The 27,699-nt window shown below is 43.3% G+C and overlaps 1 protein-coding gene across 2 annotated transcripts in view; it reads left to right on the forward strand.

Moving 5' to 3' along the window:
* Positions 1-27,699, forward strand: part of FAM184B (family with sequence similarity 184 member B) — an 805,260-nt gene that overhangs the window by 458,377 nt on the left and 319,184 nt on the right. For both annotated transcript variants that reach the window (XM_069631907.1, XM_069631908.1), the window contains one exon: positions 14,534-14,646. In XM_069631907.1, coding sequence (XP_069488008.1) covers positions 14,534-14,646 — 113 coding nt within the window. The remainder of the gene's footprint in view (positions 1-14,533; positions 14,647-27,699) is intronic.

Below are 27,699 nucleotides of genomic sequence, written 5' to 3' on the forward strand. Positions count from 1 at the left end.
AAGGGGAGGAGATACCTGTCACCCAAATGAAATGAAAAAGAATAGTATGGCCATCAGAACTACATTTGTATAACTCACTTCAATGATCACACTAAATCCACAGCCATATGCATGCTAGCCCACTCAAAAGGATTATACCCACCCAAAAATCACTTGCGAATCACAACCATAAAAATCGAGGTGAAAACACCATTACAAACGAGTGTTTGTGTGCATGCGTCTGTGAAGACAGAATCCATTAGATGGGATTAGTAACGTGCATAGACACAAGTGCCTGAAGGGGCGTCGAGACAGGGAGGGTTCAACAAGGGCAGAAAGACGATGGTCCCACTATGGCAGCTCTGCATGACATAGCGCAGGGGAGGTGGATAGATTCCAAAAAGCCCTGTACATGGCAAACTCTCCATCAAATCATCTGTCCATGCATCCATGCATCCATACATCATTCCCTCATCCCGGTATGAAAACGCCTGATTATTTACTCACATCACATTCGAAACTTCCATGGAGTCTGTGCGTAATGCAGTCTGCAAAATCCACTGTTCTCCAGCCCGGAATTCTAGTGTTGTGAAGTAACATGTATTTGGGAACGTCCTGCCTTTTTGTCCACTACGCTATTGCGCATCCCATACTATTCATATCAATCATAGCATTCTCGCCATGGCCCCTGTCCCAAGGACATTAAACAATAGAACGTTATATTTGCAGTCAGACCTGTGGGCGTCTCCTCGCCGCTAGCTGAAAACCGAAAACGCTGTCCTTCGAATTCCACATTTGCAACATCACGTCGAAAAGGCATCTGTGACCGCTTGAAATCACAAAATCATCCATGTAGTGCGGCAGTGTGTGAAAATGGCAACTGGCTCCACTCACAAATGGGACGCCCCGCCCGTCGGTGAACCTCGGTACGGTGCTCGCCCAAAGGGGATTGCAGCTGGCACAGGTGGAATGAATCACCACAGGTGGAGGCAATACAGCCTGAAAACACATAAATTGCACACCCAACCCCCTCCCACAACCACACCCACTCCAAAATGCTACCGGCAGGACTAGCGATGTTGGCCCTGGGGGACCTGAAAGCACTGCAAGTACTCCAACTTCAAGAAGAAGACGAACACCAACTACTACAACAACCGGCCGCACAGAGGAGACGCAGGAGGAGGAGGAGGGCAAGGCAGGGCCAGCAAGGCCCACCAGCACAGCCACTACCACCACGCAGGCAGCCCGCAATCCCACGCCTCCGAGCTCATCCGTTCAACCTCACTGATGAGTAGATCCACACCCTCTACCGTTTGGACCGGGACACCATAACCGCCATTGTGGACATGACACACGCTGACCTTGTCAGCATGATAGATAGCCCAACCGCCATCGCACCCCTACTGAAGGTGGTGTCTGTACTCCACTTCCTGGCCACAGGCACCTACCAGCACACAGTCGGACAGTTGCATGGCATTTCACAGCCACTGTTCTCACGGACACTATTGCAAGTGCTCGATGCCCTCCTGAAGCACGCAGACGACTACATCTCTCTACCACGCTCGGAGCAGGAAATTACGAACACAAAAGTGGGATTCCATGCACTTGGCGGCATACCGGGTTGCATTGGTGCCATCGACTGCACCCATGTGGAATTGGTCGTCCCACATGCCATGGAGGCCCAGTACCGCAACCGAAAACAATTTCATTCTCTTAATGTACAAATGGTGTGTGACTCCAACAGGATCATTACACATTGTTGTGCCCGATTTCCTGGATCAACCCATGATTCTATGGTCTTGAGGAACTCTACAATACCACGCTACATGGAGCGACACGCAGGGAACAGATCCTGGCTACTCGGTGAGTCTCATTTCATGCATGATAATGTGGGGTATGTGATGCGGCAATGACCTGGCAGGAAGGGGGGGGGGTGCGTACGTAGCAATGTCATTCCACAAACATCCTTTATTGTCCACATACAGGTGATGCCGGGTATCCACTGAAGAGATGGCTCCTTACACCACTCTGGAACCCACATAACCAGCATGAGGAGGACTACAACCATGCCCACTCACGTACCCGTGTAGTCATAGAACAGGCATTCGGCCTACTGAAGACTCGTTTCCGCTGCCTCAGCAGGTCTGGCGGGGCACTCCTGTACCGCCATGTGAAGGTGGCAAAGATGGTCATGGCATGTGTCATGCTACACAACATGTGCGTACGTAGAAATGTGCCCATGCCCCCTGACGCAGAACTGCAAGCACCTGAAGATGGTCATGATGAGGGTGGGGATGTGGTGGCACCTCAAGGAGTCCGCGAGGCACAGGAGGGCCGTGAAATTCGTCAGAATCTCATAGATGCATGCTTCTAGCACTCACGCCTGGTGGCTGTTACATGGACACGGGACTTGTGGCACTGTGTGTGTCTGGAACATGCACAATATGGACTGTACGCCTATAAAGGCCTCGTACACAAAGATCAATGTCCACACATCTCATTGGATGATTGTGCAATGTTTATAGCATATGTGAAATTATGTTACACACCCCATCGACCCGCCACCCAAGTGAGCCCAACACCCCCCCTCCACCCTCCTACCTCCCCCCCGAACACCAGTGTCCAAAGATGCTCATTGTCAGTGGGCAGACGCTATTGCAAGCCCCCTCTCCGGGTATCAGGGGCACCCCTGCCTGTGGAGCGCAGGTTCCTCCCAGATCTACGTTGGGGGCTGCCCTGGACGGAACTTGCAACGGATGATGTCTCTGCCTGCTCACGTCCATGCATGTCCCTAAGGGTTTGTGAGAGCTCAGTGAGCACACGGCGCACAGCGGCAAGTTCAGCACATACGTCTTTGGACGTCGCATGCAGTTCCCCCCTCAGGCTCTCGGTGCTTCTCTCCATTTGTACTTCCAGGCTCTCGGTGCTTCTCTCCATTTCTGCCCTAAGCTCTCAGTTGCTGTTTCTATGGCTGCCTTAGTACCCCCACATTCATCAGCATGGTCCTTGAGGAGCGTGGCCAGTTGCTGCTGTTGCACGATGACCTGGTCGAGGGACTGTTGCCTCTGCTGTGCCATGGCCATTTGCGGTGGTGTCACAGAGGGGCTGGTCACCTCATGTTGCCTTGCCACAGGGCTTGTGGGGGATGGCCAGTCGTCGTCTTGTGGGTGCCCCTGCGTGGTATCCTCATGGTGTACGGGATGAAACAAACAGGGGGATTGAGACAGGTCATGGATGGATCTTACTTCGACATCCCCGTCTTCTGTGTCGGAGCATGCTGCCATTAATGGAGTGTCACCTATGGTGCTGCTGCCACCAGAGGCAGTGCCTTCTGTGGCATCCATTGGGGGGACCTGTGGTGGTGCTGTTGTGGGCATGCTGGCTGCTGGGGTGCCTGTTGATGTTCCCTCCTGTGTGCTGCCACTTGATTTGTGCTGCTGCCGTGTCTTGATGCGTGCAGCTGAGGTGGAGGGTCTTTGGCCGTTGGTCTTGGCCCTCTTTGCAGGTGTGCTGGTAGGGGTGTCCTGGAGCTCGTCGTTTGAATCGGACCCTGTGGTGGAGTAAAGGAGGGCGAGCGTTATTAATGGGTCTGTTGAAATTGGAATGGCAATGTATCACATGCATTGGGGTGGTACCTGAGGGTGATTTGGGTCGGGGCCTTGGAGGTGGTTTGATTTTTGTGTGGATTGAGGATGCAGTTGTTTTGCAGCCTGCAGTTAGGGTGTGCCTGCTGCACGTGTAGAGGGTGTTTTTAGGGTTTTTAATTATTTATGTATTTAATGTGAGTTTTAAAGTGCGCTGTCAGGCCAATGTATGTGGACGTTCTCCTGGACATGTGTTACTGTTGCACTTTGTGGACACATGGTACTTCACATGATTGGACATTGTGGATTTGGCATTGTATTAGTTGGCCCACCTACCGGATTCTTCGGATGTCTGCACTCCTTTCTCCATCCCTCCGACTCCCTCTATACTCTCCATTCCAATGGTGGAGGCACAGATTTCTTCCCAGGGGGTCAACTTGATGGGTGATTCCGATCCTCCCCCGGTAGCTGTGGCAATGTTGCGATTGGCGGATAGTATGCTCCGTACGCGTATCCGCAGGTCGTCCCATCGCTTTCTGCATTGCTGTGGGTTGCGGGGTGCGGTCCCCACCGCACTTACCCGCTGTGCCACCAGGGCCCATATGGCCTTCTTGTTCGCAAGTGCCGTCCTGGTCATTTGCTTGGAGAAGACGACGGCAGCATTCTCCTGGAGGGTCTCTGTGAGCACGGTGAGTTCCTCACGGGAGAAGTGGACCTGCCGCTTGCGGTCGCACGCTTTTTTCGCTACTTTTCCCATTTCTATTGCTTTCACTGGGGTGGATGACGGGTTGGGATGTGTCTCAGGGTAGTATTTTTAATGGTTGTGTGGGAATTCTGATTTTATAGGTGTACGGCGTGCTGTTTCCCGTTCCGGGCCCATGTTTTTACTTCCGTTTCCGTATGTTTACGGTCACCGTACTTTCCGGTTGCCGCTCATTACGGTGACCGCTAAGATGGGTGGCGGAATTGCACCTAGGGCGCCTTACGACAGCGGTGAGGGGCGTTTTGGGGACATTTCCGCCATCGCGGACTTTGCACTTCCGCCATGGCGTAGTGCTCGTGCCCGATGGGTCGGAATTGGCCGCACTTTGCTCCGTCGTGCGATGGCGGAAACGCTATTTACGCTATGGCGGTCAGGTCAGTCACTTTCCGCCAGGGTCGTAATGAGGGCCAATGTGACTTACCTTCCATCTCGTATTTCTAAGATACAGCGGCTCTCATCTCTGCAGCGCGGGCAGCCAGTAAAAACGCCTGCGTCTCGCTTCGCCCTCTGTAATAATGATTACCAATAGTTATAGAAAGAGGACTAACCTCTTCCCTTATCGCGCGGGTAAAAACTCATGAATTACACATACGTTATCATTTCCATACTTAAATATTCCTGGAGTATGATGGTCCAAAACACGCCTTCTTTTTCCCCTATATTGTCATAGTTTCTAGATTCTTGGTTTTTGCCATGTTTAACAAACCTAATGTTTTTGAACAGTATGGTCAGCAGAATTTGTCATGCCCATTTACTAAATGGGAATTATTGTACACTGACTATATCACCATCCTCTTTTTAACTTAGATGACATACTCTGAAAGGGGACTGGTACTATTTAATAAACCCTCCCTGGTGAGGGGGGTAGTCAAATCCCATACTGGGCAATTCTAAAGGGGTTAGGTTTAATGAGTGAGCAGAGCATTCCACTCAACCGCTACGTTGAGTCCCTGTCTCACACTGTCAAAGGTATATATCCACCGTTGTTCCATCTATGTAGGGCTGTGGCTATATCATCTCCCCTACTCAACAGTCTGATACTTTGGAGCATGAACCATCTAAGGTCCGTGTCTTTGTGTTTACAATGTATAAAATGATCAACTAGTGGTATGTCAACCACCTTGTTGCAAATGCAACTTCTGTTTTCCCATATCCGTTGCCTAACCTCTCGCGTAGTCTTACCCATATAGAGCAGATCACAGGGGCAGATGATTACATAGATCACATTTCTAGTTCTGCAGTTAGTGTGTGTTCTTAACTGCCATTTTATTTTACTGTAATTGAACTCTGTTCTAGTCTTTGTCAATGAACATGCTGTGCAGCTTCCACATTGGTCTCTTTTCTTATCTGGGTAAGTATGTTCTAGCCTTTGCTTCAAATTTTGGCTTTTTTTTTTAAAGCAAACATGGGTTTTTGACTAAGACTTCCAGGTTGCATTAACAAATCCCAATTACGATTGATGATTTTCTTGATATCATTACTCACCGGATTGTAGGTAGTGACACACACCAGCCTGTCTTGTTTTTGTTTTTCACGGGGAGTGAGGCAAACCTCTAGTTGGTATTAGAGGCCCATGAGCATGTTATCTTTAATTAGTATCTTCAATTAGTATCTTCGGATATCCTCTCTCTGTTAATCTCTCTTTTAAAAGAGTGCCATGTTTATCAAACTCTTTTCTTTCGTAACAGTTTCTATGTATTCGCAAAAACTGGCAGTATGGTAAGCTTTGCCTTAGCCCGACCGGGTGACAGCTGGAGAAATGCAATAATGTATTTTTTGTCAGTAGGTTTCTGATATAAGGTGGTGACCAAATTATTGGCTGATATCCGAATAACCAGGTCCAAAAAACAGACTTATGTTTTATTCCATTCCATCGTGAATCTAATGTCGCGGTTACATGTATTTAGCCATTCATGAAAGCGCATGAGGGAATCACTAGTACCTCTCCAGATGATGAACACATCATCTATATATCTGTACCAGGCAACTAAGTTCTGGTACACATCTTGTTGTTGTTGTAACAAGTTTTTGATTCCTAACACAAATTCTTCTTCATAGTCCGCCATGAAGAGGTTAGCTATGTGGGGGCGAATGTCGCCCCCATGCTAACACCTCTTTTTTGTTTGTAAAGATTTTGTTTAAACATGAAGAAGTTCTCGGTCATGGCTAGCCGTGCACATTCCAGGACTAAGCCTGTGGGTGGCACATGTGGAACCGTGCGTCTATCCAGGTAATTGCCTAACACTTCCAAGCATTGCATTTGAGGAATGGAAGTGTAAAGGGACTCAACGTCCATGGTTGCCAAGATATGGTTAGGTCTTATCTCAATCTGCTGGGTGATTCGTATCATATCACTTGAATCTTTCACATAGGAGGGCATTTTCTCTACGAAAGGTTTTAGAAAGAATTCAACGTATACTGAAAGAGGGGCCAAGAGGGAGTCAATGGCCGCGACTATAGGTCTCCAGGGGGGTTAGTCCTGTTCTTATGGATCTTTGGTAGGATGTAGAAGGCCGCCCTCTTGGGTTGTACTTAAGAACAGGTAGAGATGAATGCTGATGAACCAAAGTTAGAACGTAATGTTTTTTATTGAAAGATATATTTTATATCAAATCATTATTTTTGATTGATTAAAAAGACTAATGAAGTACGATTGAATCATTTATTGATATTTATAAAAAGATAAATGATCATGATTTGTCATCCTCTATCCTACGGTCCATCCGTGTTGTTGATAATATCTACCCTGAAGGACCAAGGCTTATTATCAGGCATCCACCTTTTTTCCCCCACTATACAGGGCTCTCAGACTTAGGGGTGTTTTTCTCCGGTATTTAAATTACATTGTGAAAGTCTTTCAAATTGCATTGTGAAACCTAGGCCATTTTCCCCACTATACAGGACTCTCAGACTTAGGTGTGTTTTTCTCCGGTATTTAAATTGCATTGTGAAGTAGTGCCGTTCTGTGGTTTCGCCTACTAGCAAAGTATTAATCTAGCGAAATGTCTACCATTATCTAAGCTCCTGTCGTCTTGTCCAATTGTCTACTATTTTCTTGTCTCTCTCTGCCTGTCTTTCTTGTCCTCCCCTAGTGTTCTCCCTGCCCCCTCCCACGCCTTTCCTCTTCTCTTCTCTCCCTACCTACTCTATGGTGCTCTCAGTCTCTACAATCTTTTCTAACTGCTTCGCTATCGACTATCCTGCTCTCCTCACTTAATCTGGTAGGAAGAAGTTTAAAAAGGACATCCTGGTCTCCAACCCCGGCCTCCCTATCACTGACACCTATACCAGTGCTTCCTCCAGCGACATCCTCACCAACATCCTCTTTGTCGTTCCCATGCCAGACCTATGGACTCTGCATATGGTCTCTGTGCTCTCTCCTTTCTCTTCTTCTCCCATTAATGGTGGCACCCGGTGGGAGGCCCTACTGGCCTCGTTCCACTCCTCTAAGGTTATTATTAATGTTTACTTGAATGGTACCGTCTTGGTCCAAGGCCCTCAATCCAGCCTTCTCCTCTTTGATAGATGCTTCCTGCACCTCATCAATTTGCTTTCTTCTCCTGCTGTCCCCTCTTTTCCTTCCACGGCTTCCTCACCTCCCCCTGCTGTCTCCTCCTTGGCTACCTTGCCCTCTCCTCCTTCCTCTTTTGTCCCCCCTTGGCTTCTTCTACACCCCCGTAGAGCATAACTCTGATTTGTACGCCTCCCCGGAAGTCTTTCAAGGACGGCAACCTTCTCCATTTTGCCACTCTTAACTCTCGCGCATCTGGCACACACTCCTCGGATATCTGCCGCCTACTGGAGGAACTTGACCTCGATGTCCATGGTCTCACTGCAACATGGTTCACAGCCAGCTCTAGGCGGAAGTACAAACTATCCCTTATAGAGTGCCGCTATCCCTAGGTCGGAGGTGGTGCACTGCCTATCTAATAGGTAAGAAGGAAGTGGTGCTGTCCCTGAATCTACAATGTACACAGTTCCAGTATTTGTGAACTAGTAAAATCAGCTATTTTTGGCCTGGGTGTGTTTAGCATCGAATCCAGTCGACCATCAGAACACACGACGCATGATATCCCTAAACGAAATACGGGACATGGGATTCCAAGAAATAATTTCTTTGTGGAGGTGTTTTCTCCTCCTTTCCTGGGCAAACTCCTGGAAAAGATGGCCTTCTGCCAGCTTAACCTTCACACTGAATCTGTTGGCTGTCTCCATGACCATCAGTCTGGCTTCAGAACGGCCAGAAGCACAGAAACTGCTCTCCTGAACATCCGTGAAGACCTGCTCTCCAACCTTGATTCCAACACCCCCTGTGTCCTCATCTTACTTGATCTCTCTTCTGCCTTTGATACGGCCAACCATGCCATTATGCTCAACCGTCTCTGTGATAACCTGGGTATCACCGATCAGGCCCTGGCTTGGCTGACTTCTTTCCTCTCCGATCGACCATCCCAGGTCCAACTTGGGTCCTTCCTCTCCTCTATCTCTATCTCTACCTGTGGTGTTCCCCAGGGGTCTAACCTCTCTCCATGGCTGTACAACCAATACCTACGACTACTTGCCCACTGCATTGCCGCTCTCTGCCCCAATTTACAGTGCTATGCGGATGACACTCAACTCATTTTCAGGCTCCCTTCCACCACCTCTTCTCCTTCTGTCATCTCTGACTGTCTGTCTGCTATCCAGGAGTGATGTGCTGCCAATGATCTCTTCCTTAATGCCTGTAAGACCGGGATTCTTCTCATCAGCACACCTGCTTCCTCCTTTCCTGTCACTCTCTGGCCGGCCTCTCTTGGTCCTCTTCCTGCTCCAACCTGTGAGGCTAAAACCTCGGGATCATTTTCGTCTCCACACTCTCCTTCTCTCCTCACATCTCTGACGTCTCTAAGAAGTTACACTACCAGCTGCACCTTCTCAGAGGTATTCTTCCTTTCCTCTCCTTCCCCCAGAAGCTCAATGTCTCCAGATCTCTGGTTCTCTCTAGGCTGGACTACTGCAACAGCCTCTTTCTAAATCTCCCTGCCTCTACTCTCCGCCCTCTGCAACTCATCCAAAACAGGACTGCAAGACTTGTCTTTGGCCCCAAGCCCAGGGATCGTATCTCTCCAGGACTGACATCTCTGCACTGGCTCCCAGTGGCGGCAAGGATTAAGTTAAAAACCCTCTGCATTGTCCACAAGGCCTTCTGGGGCATGGGGCCTCAAAACCTGCAACTCTCTCTTCCTAAATATCTTCCTTCTCGAGCTCTTCGCTCATCCACCTCCAGCTCCCTCAGGGTCAGTCGCTTCTCCAACCAACAAGTTGGTGATAGATATCTTTCTTCTGCTGAAGCCTCCCTCTGGAACAGCCTCCAAGCATCTCTGAAACTTGAGGAGAACCATCTCCAGTTCCGTAAGCACCTCAAGACCTTCCTGTTTGCTTTCTCTCCTCCTCTTCCTGCTGATCTCCTGGCTGAAACTGAAACTGCAACCCTTGCACTCGGGGACTGTTTTCTGTATCCTTACAGCCCCCTACCAACACTTGACACCTGATGTCTGCACTTACCCTTGCACTTGCCACCAGCTGGCCGCACTTTTATTTATTCTCTTATTTATTTTACTGTTTATCCTATGCACTACACTGCCCTCTCCCCCTTTCCCTTGCACTTTTCCCCTCCCCCCTGCACTTGCGCAATCTCAATGTCACCTGTCCTAGTAAGATTGTCTGTCTTCCCTCTGTTCCCCCCTTGCCTCGTCGCACCTTGAAACACTTGTGTATAGGCGCGTTATAAATTGCATATCATATAATATCATATCTGCTGCCTCCCTGCCTAGCAAAAATGCATTTTTCAAAGCCCAGGGAAGTAAAAGGTGTACCAGCATTTAACATTGGCTTGTGTTCACATAGATTAAGAATCACCAATCAATTACTGTTTTGGGGATTCTGAAACTTAAAAGTACTTTCTCAAAAGCTGTTTTAGTGTATAAAATTGATTAATAAATTTGAAATCTGTCAGAAAATTATTCTATGCACTATTTGAAAAACAGACATGTACATAAACGCTGTTATTTTTTAGGCTTATATTTGCCTAGATTCTATAGTCATCACCAACATGTTTTGACTACAATGTCTTATTTGAGTTTTTTCTTCCTCAGGACATGCCAACCTGGAGTATATATCAACCACTGGGTTATCCACGCTCCAGAAAATGTACTCTTTCTTTATTAGCATTCATTAATGTCTCAGAAGCGTAGGCATGTTCTTTCTAAAATATTGTCTGCTTCAAATAAATCCCCTTTTGCAAGCCGCTGTACCGAGAGGTTCTGCTGTTTCTGATTTTTTTTTTATTTTTAGATTCCTCCAGGGATGGACACCAAATCGGCAAACACGTATTGATTGTGTTTTCTTGCTGTCAATCTGTTTTTGGATAAAACATATGGCTTTTGAGTGGCCTACCAATTTTGATCTCCAAATAGCAGTGGACTGTGTCATTGGGCGTTTTCTGTTCTATACTGTTCTCAGTCAAAGTTCTATGCTGTCCTATTGGTGTAGGTTTGGCTGTCTGAGATCAAATGCCCAGCAAAATGTCCAGGGACATTAGCTTCTGGCAGGTGGAAGGAGTTCCAGGGGAAGTCAGTCGGAGCTGAGAGGAGTTGTGATGGGCAGCTTTTGGGGTCCATTGACCTATGCTTTTGCCTTATGTATTATGAATAAATCTACAAGAAACCTACGGTGCCGTGAATGAGCACCGTAGGTTTCTTGTAGGCTGTGTGAGGGTTCAGAAATGAAAGGCGGACACAAAGTTGTACTGTTTTCAACATTAGACATTTTATTAAAATAAAAGGGTTTGGATAGAGGCCTTTCTGCCGCTATCCTAAAGAGCGCTTCCCTGGCTAGGAAATCAAACCTAAGGATCAATCTGTGCCTCGTCGTTAAATTTAGGCAGACTGTCCTTGCGTCCAAAACGTATCTGACTGTCAAGAACAGAGGGTGTCACACAACCCCTCCCTAACCACAGAAGCCAAATGAAACACAACCCCTCCCACCGTGATTGGCACGGGTTCCTGATTTTAGTTTCCACAGGTCTTCTTGTGGCAGCCAATGGGTAGAAGAGTGTTAGGGAGAGGTTGTGGATGGGAAGGGGGGAATTAGGGAAACCGGGAAAGAGGATTAGGAAACTTAATTTGCTGTATCACACTGATCTTCAGTCAGGTCACTTACTGGGTTGACCATAGCGCCGGTCCTGCACTACAGAGGAAGGACTCACCCTCCAGAAGTTGGGTGGCCCCAGAACAGCAGTCGATAAAGATTTCCTTTAGGCAGCTGCGATGAATCCTGTGGAGTCATCACTGATACCCAGCCTAAGATCTCCTCCCATGTGGCCAATGAATAGCAGCTGCTACCTGATCTTGACCTTGGGAGTGGGAGGAGATGGCACTATGGCCAACCCAGTGAGTCACCTGACTGGAGCTCAGTGCGATATCGCAAAGGTGTTTTAGGAGATTGCGGCTGCCTGTGCTCATTCAGGTAAGGCCTGTTATGCTCCGTGTGGTTCATGGGCCTGTGTGACGGACACCTGTGTGAGGGACTACACGGTTTCACCAGCAGAGTATCCAAGAATGATATAACTCTACAAGAGAAAGAGGAGGTGTGTCTGGGGTGATTTCCCCAAGGGCTACCGGAATGGACTAATGTATCAGAGCATCACACTCCAGGAAGCGTTGATGAAGGAGGACACCCTATTTCCAGTGGAGCACTGGAAAAAGAGAAAGGATGACAGACAAGGACCTGAGGTGGCCATCCTACAATGGTTTGCCCCCTGTATGAAAGCCTTCTTAAATGGAAGGCTGTGTTTGTCATCTTGCAGGGGGATTACCCTATTTGTGAAAGTCTTCTGCAGGGCAAGCTTGTGGCGGCATTATTACAGGAACAAGTTTGCAGTACTATAACATTGGGCCGAGGAAAGGGCCAGAAAAAAATAAAGGCTTGGACAAAAATGTCCTGTAATGCGTATCATACAAATAGGGACCATTAAGTTCAGCTATAGTGCAACTGCTATTGATCATCAGGGAAAATTTGAATTTGAGGAGGCAAGGCAGGGAACGTAACTATGAGCAACCTGCCACCTCAGTTTCATCCCAACCTTGGTGAGCCTTCTATAAGGTGGGGGACATGGAAAGACTAAGTTTTGACTATCCATGGTCCATCATACAGCAACAATCAAAGAGGGCACTTCTTATGCATTGTCTAGGATTTGAAAGGCAAAGGACCCTCAGGAGTTTACTGGAACTTGTCGGTTGAAGGGCAAGAACCTGTTGGTGTGGAGCTCTTGAATCCATTTGAGACTTCCCAAAGAAATCTTTATCTTCGCTGTGAGAAAAAGTCCAGCCAAATTCTGGAGAGCTAATATTTTGGAATGCGGGAGCAGGATGAAGGAGAGTTCATTGAGGAATTTATTACGGGTGACACCTATAATGAGCATGTTAGAGATTAACTCATGTTGAGGGTTAGGGACCATTAGATAAGGGAGAACATTTGAAGTAGGTGGGATCCTAGTTTAGGTAAAGTTCTGTATGCTGTCAGGAGAACGGAGCACATGATGCGATCTGTCAAGGAATTAGAAGGAAAACCTCTTAAAGACAAAAAACGAGAAAGGAAAGTGCAGGTTAGGGCAAAGTGCGCTGCTTAAAAAGGGAATGAGGTGAAAGACAAAATTACGATGAACAAAAGAGTGAAGAAGGGAGGCGTAAGGGAAGTCAAAAGTTGTTTAAGGTGTGGGAGTACTTTGTATTTTTTCAATTGGGGGAACTGCCCAGGTTTGAATGCTGAGTGCATGAAATGTGGGGAAAAGGAAACGTTGTCTGCTGCTGTGAAAATGTTTCTAAGCGAGGAATCAATGAAATCATGGCAAATAATGAGAGAGGGGGTCGTTTTAAGGAAATGGATGATGGTGAGGGTGGTGAGATTCTCTGTGAGCCAAGTAGGGAGCAGGATAAAGAAAGGGGAAAACCCCATGCTGAGGTACAGGTCAATGCTATTGGCATACTCATGCTGATAGATTTGAGGCGTGACAACACCATTATAGATTGGAGGACATGGGAATCAAAATTTAAGAGAACGAAAACTAAAGTTTGTCGACCCAACATTTGGGCGAATGCTTATGGGGGTGTACATGTTGATATTGTGGGCTAATTTCAGGTGACTTTGGAGTGCAAGGAATGCTCGGCTATAGCAGATGAATATGTGTCCTGCTGGATGCCTTCTGGGGTGGTACGAGTATAGTGAAACGGAGATCATATTAGATCCCAGAGTACAGGGAAATGTGTCAACGTTGCAAAAGAAGTCACTGGTAAGGTTGAGGATAGGTTTAGTTTGGTGTTCAAGAAAGGACTGGGATGCGTACAAAGGTATCAACACCGGATTTGACTCAGTACAGGAGCAGTTCCTGTAGTTGTTAAAGGGAGAAATGTTCCAATATGTTTTTGGCAAGATGTAGTAGCAGAGCTCTGTAAGTTGGAAGAGGAAGGGGTTATAGAGGAAGTAGAGACATTGGAATGGATTTCACCCATTTTGGTGGCAAGTGAAGCCAGTGGGCAGATTAGATTGTGTATGGATTTGAGAGAAGTGAATCTGAATTTAGTGGTTGATAGGTTCCATTTGTCAGTGATCTGTTTGTGATCTGCAGGTCGCAGGTTTGAATCCTGACAAGGCCAGCTGAGCCATTCATCCTTACAAAGTTGATAAATGAGTACCAACTTCGAATAGGTGATATTGTATGTAAATATATCCTATGCAAAGCACTTAGGTGTAAGCGCTATATAAATACATGATTATCATTATATCATGCTATAGCCTGCTCTTGATCATACCTGTGCATGGTGATTTGCTGCTGGTATGAATGACAAAGCCCTACAATTCGATTTTATATATCGAAAAATCCTACCTTTTTTGCTTTCACACTGCAAAAATAAAATTTGTGGAAAGATGTTCGGCATAACTAGAGCTTTTTGGTGGAAAAAAATTACTTTTGTAAAAGAAGCATTGAATAGCCAGGCTTGAAAATGATCGTCCATGAAATAAGTGCATGATTTCAGGAATTGGCTTCCAAAAAGGCTAGAGTAAATTTCAATCAGGTGTACACTTCATCCCAAAATCACCAATAAAGCCATTTACTTGCATACGCTGACAGTGATATTCAAACATGACGTACATGTTATCTTGTGTGTAGATTCCCTGAGAATGGAGCTATCGGAACAACATGTTTCCAGCAGCAACCAAAGAAAGCAAATTGATGAACTCCTGAATGAGTTAAAAACTCTGAGGGGACTTAAAAAACACCAGGTAAGTGTATTTTTTGTGTAGTAGGTACTGTCTCGAAAGTCCTGCATGCAAGCCCAAATCTTAGTTCCTTAGCCTGCAGATTGCAGAGTTGGCCATCTAATGGCAATAGAGTTACTCCAGAAGAATTTTAAAAGGCCCTCTACCTTTGCCTCTCACATCCATGTTTAGCTTTGGACAAAAGATGGTGCCTGCACCATTGGAAACAATGCTTTAAATGTTGTGAATTTGTATGAAGATCCATTGCTGTTCCGTTTCTGTATTACATTACTCCAATCACTGTTAATTATTTTAGCCTTGACCTGTTCTTTTCTTTAGCAAACAGAGCCCCGTGGGCATTACCTGACCCCCTGAGGGTCATATTGCCATTATACCCCGGAACGTCATACTGGGGTATTAATTGCAATTCTTCTTGTGTCGAGAAACAGTGCTGCAGCCGTTTCTTGACTCGGGGGAAGGGGAAGCAAAAGAAATGGCTCCCAGCGATCAGGGAGAAGGGATTACACATAGTCCCTTCTCCCTTTTCATGGAGGCCATTAAAGTCTATGTGAAAAAAGTCACAATAAGTGGCCACCATGGAAAGGGGCAAAGGCACTACACATAGTCCCTTCTACTTTTCCATGGCGGCCAGTCGTGGGAAGAACTCTGGATGCCACAGAGCCCAGAGACTTCTCGTCAGGGAGGGCCCGGGCGAGGGCCAATGAGCGTGCTTGTAACAAGCTCATTGACCCATGCATGGTACTAAGCCTCATTGCAATACAAACTAAAAAACAAGCATTGCTAAAGCTGAAAATAATAATTTCTATAATACACACACACATATATATGGTGGATACCTTTTAGTTTTTTATCTTCTTGTCAAGGTCTCTAAAGCTCTTTCTCTTGTCTTAGTATTTGGTACAGTGAAGGAGAAGGGAGTTTACCTTGAAAACGTTCAACTCAGCACAGGAAATCTGCCCAAAGCCAAATGTCTCCAGCACTATCTTTATAAATTGTCAGTCTACCATGTCCAAAGCTTTGCAAGCATCCACTCGCACTAACCCTCCCTTTTTCCGGACTCTCTCGCCACATCCAGTAGCAGCACTGTCCTAATAGGTAAGCAGATCATGCTGATTGGGCTCGGAGGATAGCTCACAGGCAATGCATTTGTCTTGGAAGCAAGACTACGCAGAACACTGGTTTGAATCCCGGTCCCGCGCTGTTTTTAAGTGTGTTATAAAAGAGTAATGAATTAATTAATGTATGTGTTTTACCCAGAGAGTGCAAGAGGGTGGTGTAGGGGTTCGAGAGGGGCCCACCAGTATTCTAAATGATTCAAAATCATTGGCGGCAGATGAACATTTTTAGTGGAGGGGTATACATAATTAGTCTGAATGAGCACAACTAGGGAGCCCTAAGTCAGATAAGGGGGTTTGGCATGAATCCCCTGGATAATTTGTTTAAATTAATGGGTTCCAATGATGCACATTAAAGCACAGTCCAGCAAATTCCAGGCCACCAAAAACACACAGGATAATTTTACAATATTTTATGATGCCTCTGTCCACAATATATACCAGCATTGCCAATGTAAAACTCTCACACCTACAGATTTTCAAATTAATGTTCTTTTTACCTGCCATCTTCGCCTCCTTAACTTCATTGCTCAATTACTTACAGGGATGCCAGAAATAGAAGCCTGTGTATATACCAAGTGCAATCAAAACCCAGTCCAAATCTCCGTAACAGCACTTTGACCAACTAGTAAATGTTTTACTTCATTTAAACCTGACATTTAATGTATGAAGCATGCATGAAGTAAGTATTTTTCTGAAGCCAAAGTAAAGATGCAGTATATTTATTTTAAGTAAAAAGGTAGATCAATTTTATTACTACAGCTATTACATACGAATTAAATGTGAAGAGCTCTTAAGGGGTCTCCCACTCCTTCCTGCATTAATCTTTGGACATTAGGAAAATAATACACTTTTGAACCTCTGCTGGGAATGCAGTCCATTCTAAAGTCATCTAACATTGGCAAAGGCATCCAAGGCAGATGATACCTCTGTCCCCTAACCATAACCAGGTAACAATGGTGTTGAAATGCTATGGACCAAAGCCTGCCACTCTGCCAGCTGCCCTTGAACCAGGCTCCTCACTGGGAGGGAAGGATCCCCCTTGGCTGCAAGCCAACTCCCTGGATGGGGAGTGCAGAGCAAGAAGGACTCACCTGGTAGCAAGGACCCTGGATTGGGGCTCATAGCAAGGCAGCGTGGAATCCGGTTTTGCTGCTTCAAACCACGTTCAAACTGCTCCGACCATGCCCAACACCTTCGAGCCATCACAGGCCCCATGGTGCTTGTTTTGGCACTCATTTACATCTTCGAACCGCCAACTGCATCTTCAAAGTTGCTTGATGCTGTCTTGCACCAGTAGCTCTCCTCGCCGTCTTGAATGCCAGCTCACTGCTGTGGAGGTACCTGACTCGCTGCATTTGCAAGAACTGCTCTGATCCTTCAGGAACCTGTGTTGAGCCGACTTAACAACCGATTCAATTGACTAGAAGCCATCATATAACATGCTGATTCTACCCAGTGGAACCATTGTCTCGAGCCGATTCGCCGGCTGACATGAACCTGTTGGACCTATCGAACCGCATCATTTTGACTGCTGACTTAAACTGCAATGAGAGCCATCTTGGCACTGAATCAGCACCAAATCGCTGCTGGATTAACACAATTTACATCATCTTGAACCCGGTTTGACTGCCAAAAAGATACAAAAAGCCTAACTCGATGCTGTTGAGCCTTCCAAGACAAGAATAAGGTACTATGGAGAGGCCCTATTTCTCTGATGCACTTTCTGGGACCATAATGACTTGTAAGCCCCCTTGTTTCAGTTTATTCTTCAAAAACATATCCTTTGAACAGTGACATTGCTGCAGTTGCTTGCCTGATCAACGCTGCTCAGGTTAACATAGTGCCATGATGTATACTGTACCAGTTCTGCATTTTCTGTGTTTTCTCAGTAGGGGTTGGTTTTTGTCAGTGTTTTTAGTTAGTCGACTGCATTTTACATTGTTTAATAAAAGTGTACTTTATAAGAGGAAACTTTTCCCCTCTTTAATTCTAACAACCAATAGTCCATGCATGCACTGAAGACTGTGAGAAAAAATAAATCAATAGAGACATTCTTTATTTTAATACAATGAGGATACTACAATCCACATACTAATATCTGACCACAGAGCCTTACATTTATAGTTGAGTGACATGCATGGACGGAGAGCACTATGCACTTTATTTTTTGCTGCTATGCTAATACAAATATTTGCTTTAAAATGCAATTTGTACATATTTCTATATTTCTATTCTTGTGTATTTGCACAGCTCAATTAAATAGGTAACATTACCTTCATGCCTTCTTTTTAAGTATTACCCAAGCCTGCTATACGACACATATAGTTACAGCATCCAACAATCAGGCATTATACATGCAGTGCAGCATATTTCTGCTCGAGCAGGTCACAAGCATCACAGCCGATTTATACCTTGCTAAGGCTGCTTTCATTTGATTTTCATTAGGCAGCCACGGGCAGTACACAATCTTTTTCATTTCCACGTAATGTCATTGGACAACAGACACATAAAAAGACAGCATGCAAGAAACAAACGTCTTTCATGAAAGTTGTTTTATTTATAACAGCATCATTATTGTCTTTATTGCATAGGTTTTGAAATTGTGAATGTATTCTAAAACATTTCAAAATTGTTCTCTATGCTTTGAGTGTTAGTGGAAACTGTCTGCACTTTCCCATGTGAATTAAATATTATTTAAGTGTTTAAAGATGTCTGCTTGACAAAACATGTAAATAAGCGGCATTTAGCAGGTAGACGCTCTCTATGCACAACCAGAGAGTTGTCAGTGGTTAAATCTCAGTCCATCATCTGTGTTGTCTGTAACCTACGTGATCAAGCGGTTTGCATACCGCGAAACGCGTAGTTTTTTATGGGTCTTTTCCTGACGCATTTATACTAATAAAATAAACTGTGTTGCCAGGAAATACAGAGGTGTTTTGTTTCCTCTTAATCGCCGCAGGGATATTTCTCCCGTCACAGCTGCTCCCTGGAGTGCATTCCACAAGTTGCCTTTCCCTCGAAAAGCTTCATTTTGCTATATATATATATATACACTTTTATTAAACAATGTAAAATGCAGTCGACTAACTAAAAACACTAACAAAAACCAACCCCTCTCTCTCTCTGTATATATATATATATATATATATATATTACATGGCCACGGTAGTGGCCATGTAGTTATGGTTAAGTTGCTGTTTCCATAGGAAGAGCACTTTTTGGGCGGCTTATAACTTCGTTCTCCCTGGACGGATCCTCACCAAACTTTGCAAAAAAAGTATTTGGGTCACTCTGAATTTTTTTGCAAAGTTTGGTGAGGATTCGTCTAGGGGGGGCAAAGTTATAGGGGGGGTCCCAAAACTATTTTTTTTCCCATAGACTGAATGGGAAAAATGTTTTGCTCGCGTCTACAGCCCAAACCGCTGGACGGATTTTCACCAAATTTGGACCAGGAGCAGCGGCTTGGTCCCGAAAGCGTGCTTTTGCAAATTTGGTGAAAATCCGTCCAGTAGTTTTTTTTTAAAATGACCAAAAAGTAGGTAAAAAAAAATTAGTGATATCTGTGTTCGGTCCGCGGACACACTTCCCTGTTCGCTCCGCGGACAGTGTCCTGATTGGCCAATCGGCTTGCGTGATGTTCGCGGACATGCAACGTGTTCGCTGATTGGACGGCGTGGAGCGTGAAGCGCGTCAGATTTTCGGTAGCGCCCGCCATCTTGGATTTGCGGTCGTCCGCGGACAGCGCAGTGAAACTTTGTTCAAAATTTGTATTTAGCAGAGTGTGTTGGTGTGTAGGAGTGTTTGGGGAGGGTGGGAGTGTATGAGATAGAATGAAAGTTGTGTTTTTTATGTGTTAGACGTTCTTTTTGTGTTCGATTTGTCTGTGGACATCACGGGTGTTCTGGAATGTTCTAAATAAACTGAATGGGGGGTGTTCTGAGGACTCAATATGTGTCCGTTTTGTTCGCAAGCAAACTGAAACTGTTCTAAGAACACTCGCAGTGTCCTGAAATGTTCGCAAATAAACAAAATGGGGGTGTCCTGAGGACGTTGTCCGTATTGTTCGTTGTCAAGTTGAATATGTTCTAAGAACACTCGCGGGTTCCTGAAATGTTCGCAAATACACAAAATGGGGGTGTTCTGAAGACGTTGTTGAACACTCGATGTGTCCTGAAATGTTCGCAAATATGAATGGGGGTTGTGGCTGACAAGTTGAATGTGTTCTAAGAACACTTGCGGTGTCCTGAAATGTTCGCAAATAAACAAAATGGGGGTGTCCTGAGGACGCTGTCCGTATTGTTCTCTGTGAAGTTGAATGTGTTCTAAGAACAATCGCGGTGTCCTGAAATGTTCGCAAATAAACAATATGGTGGTTTTCTGAAGACGCTTCTAAGAACACTCGCGGTGTCCGGGGAATGTTCGTAGGGGGTGTCCTGAAGACGCTGTCTGTATTGTTCTCTGTCAAGTTGAATGTGTTCTAAGAACACTCGCGGTGTCCTGAAATGTTCGCAAATAAACAAAATGGGGGTGTTCTGAAGACGTTTCTAAGAACACTCCCGGTGTCCTGGAATGTTCGTAGGGGGTGTCCTGAAGGCGTAGTCCGTATTGTTCGCTGGCAAGTTGAATGTGTTCTAAGAACACTCGCTGTGTCCTGAAATGTTCGCAAATAAACAAAATGGGGGTGTCCGGAGGACGCTGTCCGTATTGTTCTCTGTCAAGTTGAATGTGTTCTAAGAACTCTCGCGTTGTTCTGAAATGTTCGTAGGGGGTGTCCTGAAGATGCTGTTCGTATTGTTCTCTGTCAAGTTGAATGTGTTCTTAGAACACTCATGGTGTCCTGAAATGTTCGCAAATAAACGAAATGGGGGTGTTCTGAGGACACTGTCCATATTGTTCGCTGTCAAGTTGAATGTGTTCTAAGAACACTCGCGGTGTCCTGAAATGTTCGCAAATAAACAAGGTGGTGGTGTTCTGAAGACGCTTCTAAGAACACTTGCGGTGTCCGGGGAATGTTCATAGGGGGTGTCCTGAGGACGCTGTCCGTATTGTTCTCTGTCAAGTTGAATGTGTTCTAAGAACACTCGCGGTGTCCTGAAATGTTCGCAAATAAACAAAATGGGGGTGTTCTGAAGACGTTTCTAAGAACACTCGCGGTGTCCTGGAATGTTCGTAGGGGGTGTCCTGAAGGCGTAGTCCATATTGTTCGCTGGCAAGTTGAATGTGTTCTAAGAACACTCGCAGTGTCCTGAAATGTTCGCAAATAAACAAAATGGGGATGTCCTGAGGACACTGTCCGTATTGTTCGTTGTCAAGTTGAAAGTGTTCTAAGAACTATCGCGTTGTTCTGAAATGTTTGTAGGGGGTGTCCTGAAAACGCTGTCCGTATTGTTTGCTGGCAAGATGAAAGTGTTCTAAGAACACTCATAATGTCCGCGGATATTAAAAGTTTCCATAGACCATAGTTGAAATGTTGACTCTATGGATGTGATATGCTGCGGTGGTTGTTGCCAGGGCATAAAGTCTTGGGTGCATGACTCTATGCCCTGGCAACAACCACCGCAGAATATCACATTCATATTTGCTTATAACTTTGGGTGAAAAACAAATGTATAAGGAACAAAGGTATTAGATACTATGGATGTGATATGCTGCTATGGTTCTCCTTATTATTGTATACTTACTGTTTGGTCTAGTAACCGGAGTACATGTATTTCTTGTTAATTTCTGTGATAAAAGAAAATAGCATGTTAGTATTAGTATTTTGTAATGACTTATTACATTGTATAATCAATATACTTTTTTTTTTTTGGGACCCTCATATTTAGTAGATTACAAATCAGAGTACTGTGCAATTTGCTCAGTTTCTGTATTTGTTGCTAAAATCATTGGGTTTGTGGGAGAAAAAAAATCCATGTTGGATTAAAAAAAACCTTTTTCTGTTATGCTACAGTTTATTTGTTTGTTTGTTTTCAGTGTTCACTTGTTGTTTCTGGCTAATGCTTTATACTTTGGCTTGTTGTATTTTTTTGGAGCAGTAACTTATTTGTTTTGATATTATAAAATTTTGGAGCAGTTAGATACCAATTGGCGTATTCTAACTGTCTATTTTTTTGATATATTTTAGTGGTATTGATTTATCTATTTGGATATTGTAAAATTTTGGGACAGTTAGATACCAATTGGCGTATTCTAACTGTGTATTTTTTGGTCTAATTTAGTGGTATTCATTTATCTGATTCGTTGTTGTAGAATCTTTGAGCAGTTAGATAGCTTTTGGAGTATTCTAACAGTTTATATTTTTTTAACACAAGTTTACTTAGGATTTTAATACAGTTTAGTTATCAAATTTTGGTTTTGAGAACATCAAATAAGCGTTTGTAAGATTTCCTGGTAATCTCTGCTTTAGAGTAATGGTACTATCATTACATTCAAACCATCCACATTTCTTTTTTATATATGCAGTGTAGTGCCCTGAATTGGTTGTGGCTCCTGCGTGGTAGATTATACCTATTGTTGTGAAGGTTTTCTTACCAAGTGATATTTGACCATGTGTGAATCCAGTCAGCTTGCAGTTGTTTTTGGTACCATCTGCATTGTAACGTAGAAGCATTAGTATTATGTATTTACTATGTGTTTGTATTACTAACGTGGAGCGATTATCTGAATTGCAGGTAGAGCATAATCTACCATGGTTTGCATTTTGTACAAGTTGCTGAAATGGAATGGATTCACAATTTGGTATTGATATATACGAAGCGTTCATTGAGGATTTCTTCTTGTGTCACATTGTTGCAGAGAGTGCATGTATGTTTCCACATGTATGAAATCTGAAAGATTTCATTTATAGGTAGGTTTTTGTTTTCCAGTACTTGTAGTAAGTACATTAGAAATTCTTGTGGATCTTCCTGTGAGTTTATAGTGAATTTCACCATTCCAGCACAGTAGTCCAATTGTTGTCTTATTCCATAAACACTATACGTGTTGTCAGGATTGTTTGCTGCATTTCTGTGAAGTGCTAACATTTGCAAACACAATGGGTCTGTACTGTGTAAGTAAATGTTGTCAACAATTGGTGGTAATTGAAATAGAATATTCATTGCTACATTTGCGTAGCAATTTACACCAACTATATTTGAGAATTCAAATGGTCCAGTTATTTCTGTATCTAACTGCTTTTTTTGGAGTTTGTCTTCCTTCTTTAAAGAAGTACATGGTTTACTTTCCCTAATTGATTCTTTTTTGCTTGTGGTACCTGATGAAGTATTAGTTTCTTTTATTCTCTTTGGAGGATTTACAGTGACATCCTGTTGCATTTCTGTTTGATTTATTTTTCTTTTATAACGTTTTACTTTTTGTGGAACAGAATATGTGTTTAGGTGGGGGGTGTATAGTGAGCGAAGTCTATTGTATTCCAAAATGCAAGGAATATCAGCGTTTATTTTACTTGCATCAAAGTTGATTAGAAATAGACCGTCAAGTGTACGTAAGCGTGATCGTGCTACATAGCTCATGCCTTCTTTAAAAACTGTGTTACCAATATCTATCATTGCTTTGTCTAGGGTAAGACCTTGTGATTTATGAATCGTGACTGCGTATGCAAGAGTTAGAGAAAATTGTTCTCTGCGTACATACATATCTTTGAAGAGAAGGAATCTAGCTGTTGAGCGTCCTATCCTTTTTACTTCTGAAAGTTTGTCAAAGAGTATATTGACAAACGGAATTTTGTTGTCGCGTGGGTATGTTTGAAAGCCAACAACTGTACCCAGTGCTCCATTAACTAGTCCTTGGTCCACGTCAAGGTTACGTTTCAGCATTACTCTGCAATTTAAGGATAATTTTAATATCTTTTCTAAGCCTGCTGTGTTTGAGATTGATTTTTCTAAACTATTTAGTCTTGTTGTGGCTTGGTCACACATGGGTAGTGTCATACCATGTACATCTAGTCTGTCTGTGGCGCTAATTTCCATGATTGGTTGCATTTCTTTACTTAGCATGATTTCATTGAATTTGAAACAGCTTGCAAGAGTTGGCATTAAGGCCATACAATTGACATTTTTGTGGGCGAATTGTTCCATAACATCTGTAGCACATGCATTATCGCCATAAAGTGCATTAATGTGCCGGGTTTTCAATATTGCTTCTGCTTCTTTAGAAAGTATACCGACTCTGATACTTTTTAAAATGTTGGCATAAGTGAGATCTGCAGATTGCCGCATGTTTTCTGTTAATTCTCTGTATTGGAAATGTTGCCAAAGGTTGACATTTCCAATGCTGCCAACAGTTTTACGGCAGAGTTTGTGTCCTAATGTTTTAAAAATAGGCTCACCTTTTACTGGTGTTAATTGAAGCAGATCTCCAAAAACAATAATGTGTTTTCCTGCAAAGAGCTCTTCATAGTCTGTTTTGAGTACTTCTTGTAATCTGAGGTGAATCAAAGCTAACATCAGGTTGGAGACCATGCTCACTTCATCTATTAGTAGCATTTTCATTAGTTTCAATACTCTGCGTAATTCCATTGCAGCTTCTGCAGAAAGTTTGTAATAGTCTAATTTGTTCTGGTGTTCTACTGGTAATAGTAGTAATCGGTGTAATGTAACACCACCTATGTTGTAGGCAGCTAAACCTGTGGGGGCAGTGACAACAGCTGACAGTTTGTTGTTTGTCAATTGTTGAAGGTACTTACTAATGATTTTGATTAGGAATATTTTGCCAGAACCAGCTTCACCACTGACGTACAGTAGTATAGGTTTATAATTATGGCAGGAACATTCTTTATTTTCATGTTTTACACCATGTGCAATTTGTTTTGTTCTTGAAAAATGCTACTTTGCTCATTGTTTAGTTTTGATTGTAGTATAGTTAAGTCTTCTTTATCTTCATACTGACACATGGTGTTTTCTACTTCTATCATAGCTAATTCTGCCTCATTTATTATTAGTGGTTCTCCCAGTGGTTCTTGGCTTCCTGTTACAGAAGGTTGACTACTGTCAGGAGTGTCCTTATCTAGTTGGGCTTGGAGTTCTTCTTCGTGTTGCTGTTCATTGTGCAACATTGTTTTGTACTGTGTAAAGTTTACATCAGTTATAGTGCTTTCATTTGCTTTGAAAGCATCCTCATATGAGTCATAGTTATCTAGTAATTGTTCTTCTTTTCTCCATGGTTTGAAGAGTTGTAGCAGGGACATGTAATATACTTCTTTATGTTGAGGAGTCTTTAATGACAATTTGATATGATTCATTAAATTTGGTTTAGTGAGTTTAACTTAGCTGCCTTCACATTTTGTCACTCTATATTTACCTTTTTTTTCATCAGGTTTCATATTATTTTTGTATGTGTAGTTTTGGGCTATGTGGTATAGACACATGTTTTCCAAAGTATTACTTCTGTTTGGGTAGTATGGGTCCAATAACTTGTTTTTTAAAATGTCTTGGCTGTTGGGATCATGTTTGGCTATTGTTTCTATATCTTCATATGATTTTAGAACTCTTTTATTAGATTTAGCTGGACCAAGACTTAGCCATACTATATTTTCAGATTTACCATACAATGCAGTACCAGTTAAACGATCAGCTGCTTCGTATGATCCACATTCTCTATGGGTGAGCATTTTTATGCCCAAGCTGTATAATTTCTGAGATACTGTTTTATCTGATGACAGGTCATTCCAGAGGTCTTAGAGCTCTGTCTTTTCTGCTTTAGTGAAGTATGCTGTGACATATCGTGCAACTGCAGTAGAATTGTCTGCAATGTCCTGCACATCTATGTTTGCATTCCATAAGTGGGCAATGATTACATTATAATCATTGATATATTTTTCTTCTTCTTTTCTTTTTATGTAATATGTATTTTTAGGTGACTTACCTTTAACACTATGTCTAACTGAAGACATGAGGTTGTTCACTTGACCTGTATTTGTAACTGGTCTAGGGAAACCAAATCGGCATTTGGTGTAGTATTTCCCTTTGTTTTTGTATTTGCGACGACAATATTTTCCACATTTGTGTCTTTGAAATTGTAAAATTTGTGCATGAAGATCACTATTTGTGGCTTCTGATGGAATTTCACAAGTGACATATTTTTCAATAAACTGTAAAACAGCGGCATCACTGTCTTGACCAAATTTAGGAGCATCTTTAATCCATAAAAGCATGTGGATATGTGGTGCTCCTCTGGCTTGGTATTCTTTTCTCCAAAAGAAGTGTTGCACTTCTCCAAGGGGAGGAACAGTTTTATTACAAATAAAATGTAGCATAGCAATGAAGTGATGGTGAAAATATCTTGAAACATTAACAGGATCCAAAGAACAAAATTCTCCAGGTGTTAGTATATCTATGTTTGTTTTGTTTTTATTTGATATGCGTAGGAAATCCTGTAAATCTTCCCATGCATATTCTGCCAACTTAATGTAACAAACCAAGTGGGTGGGCCAAGGTTTCTGATCATACAACGTACATCTCCATGACATCGAAACCAGTACTCTTTAGTACCACACATATTTGCTAATAGATTTGTAATATTTGGTTGTAAAACCTCATCCTTTTGTTGCACTTTTTCTAATAATTGTGTAGCTGTCATATTTTGAAAGTGTGATCCTGATTTTTATATGTGTGCAACTCCGTAACATAAAGTTGCTAGTTCACTTTCAAAGAGTAGGTGGAATATGTATTCCACATTTTGTCTAAATCTGGGATCTTCAGAATACATCCGTAATGAGCGATATTCTGAAGCTGATATTTGAATAGGTCTATCATCATACCTTCCTCCTTTGCCAGTAGGAAAGAGTAGAGGAAAAGCACGTGCTTCTATACTTTTTTCCCATATGCTGGTTGGCGATCCTTTTGTTTGACGCATTTGGTAAGTTTCCAGTACATCTTCTACGGTGACATTACAGTGCAAAGGATGAATTGTATAATGGTCTAAAGTATTTGATATTGTAGCAGGATCTAGTAGCTCAAATTGACCAGCTTCTTATGTTTCTTGAATTATTTCAGTTGTATCTTTCAAGTTTTCTTCAATATTAATTTCTTTGTAATATTCATTATTCTCTTTAAGATATTGGAAGGCTTGTCTAACTTAATATAAATCTACCAGCTGTTGCCATATTTTTTTGTCTTTTGTAGGTACTCCATTTACTAAGATGATTAAAGATTGCTGCATTGGACGTTGCACTCCTAGAGTATGCACATTTTCTTTTAGATCTAATGGTAAATAAACTACTTTTCCACGAATGCCTTTTACCAATTCAGAGGGAGGTAATTTTGCTGTTTTTGGTTGAAGGCGTATTATTGCTTGAAATGGGTGTACTGTTTGAATTATGATGCTCTCATATAAATTAAGTTGTTGTAGGGGTTTTGGTACTGGGTATAATTCCAAATTATTTGTGATAGCACGTGAAGGAGTTTGGTTGTTGTCAAGTTTTGTAGTGCAGTAACTGCAAAGTATTAAAGGCATGGTCTAGTAAAAAATGTTATTGTCCCTACGGGTCGGCCATGTTTTTTTAAGCCTAAGTGGCTCGATTTTAGAAAACTTTCCTATGGACCTTACCCGAGTTTTCGTCCATTAAACGCACGCGAAAACAAGCACCAGGGCACCGCCATTTTCTGATAATCCTATCATTTCCCCCATCGCCCTGGCTGACCTGCTTTTGCGGCACTAAATCAATTCGCCCGCCCCTGAGCCTGACATTATCAAAACATTCATATTCCCCGCCTCTCTCCGTGACGTTACTGTGCTGCGTAGGCAAACGCGCCCAGTCGTCTTCTACGCGACTCCACACAGAACCCGGAAACCAACACAGACCATCTCACAACACAGCGCGCCACAATTCGGAATATGAAACTGTACTTTAAAATCAAACAGCAACACGGTACATTTGGTAAAGTACATTTATTTTACATTAAATGTTTAGAGAATATTCAGCAATTGCCATATGAACTCC

This window comes from Ambystoma mexicanum, chromosome 6q (assembly GCF_040938575.1).
Source record: "Ambystoma mexicanum isolate Mex_15411 chromosome 6q, UKY_AmexF1_1, whole genome shotgun sequence".
NCBI lineage: Eukaryota > Metazoa > Chordata > Amphibia > Caudata > Ambystomatidae > Ambystoma > Ambystoma mexicanum.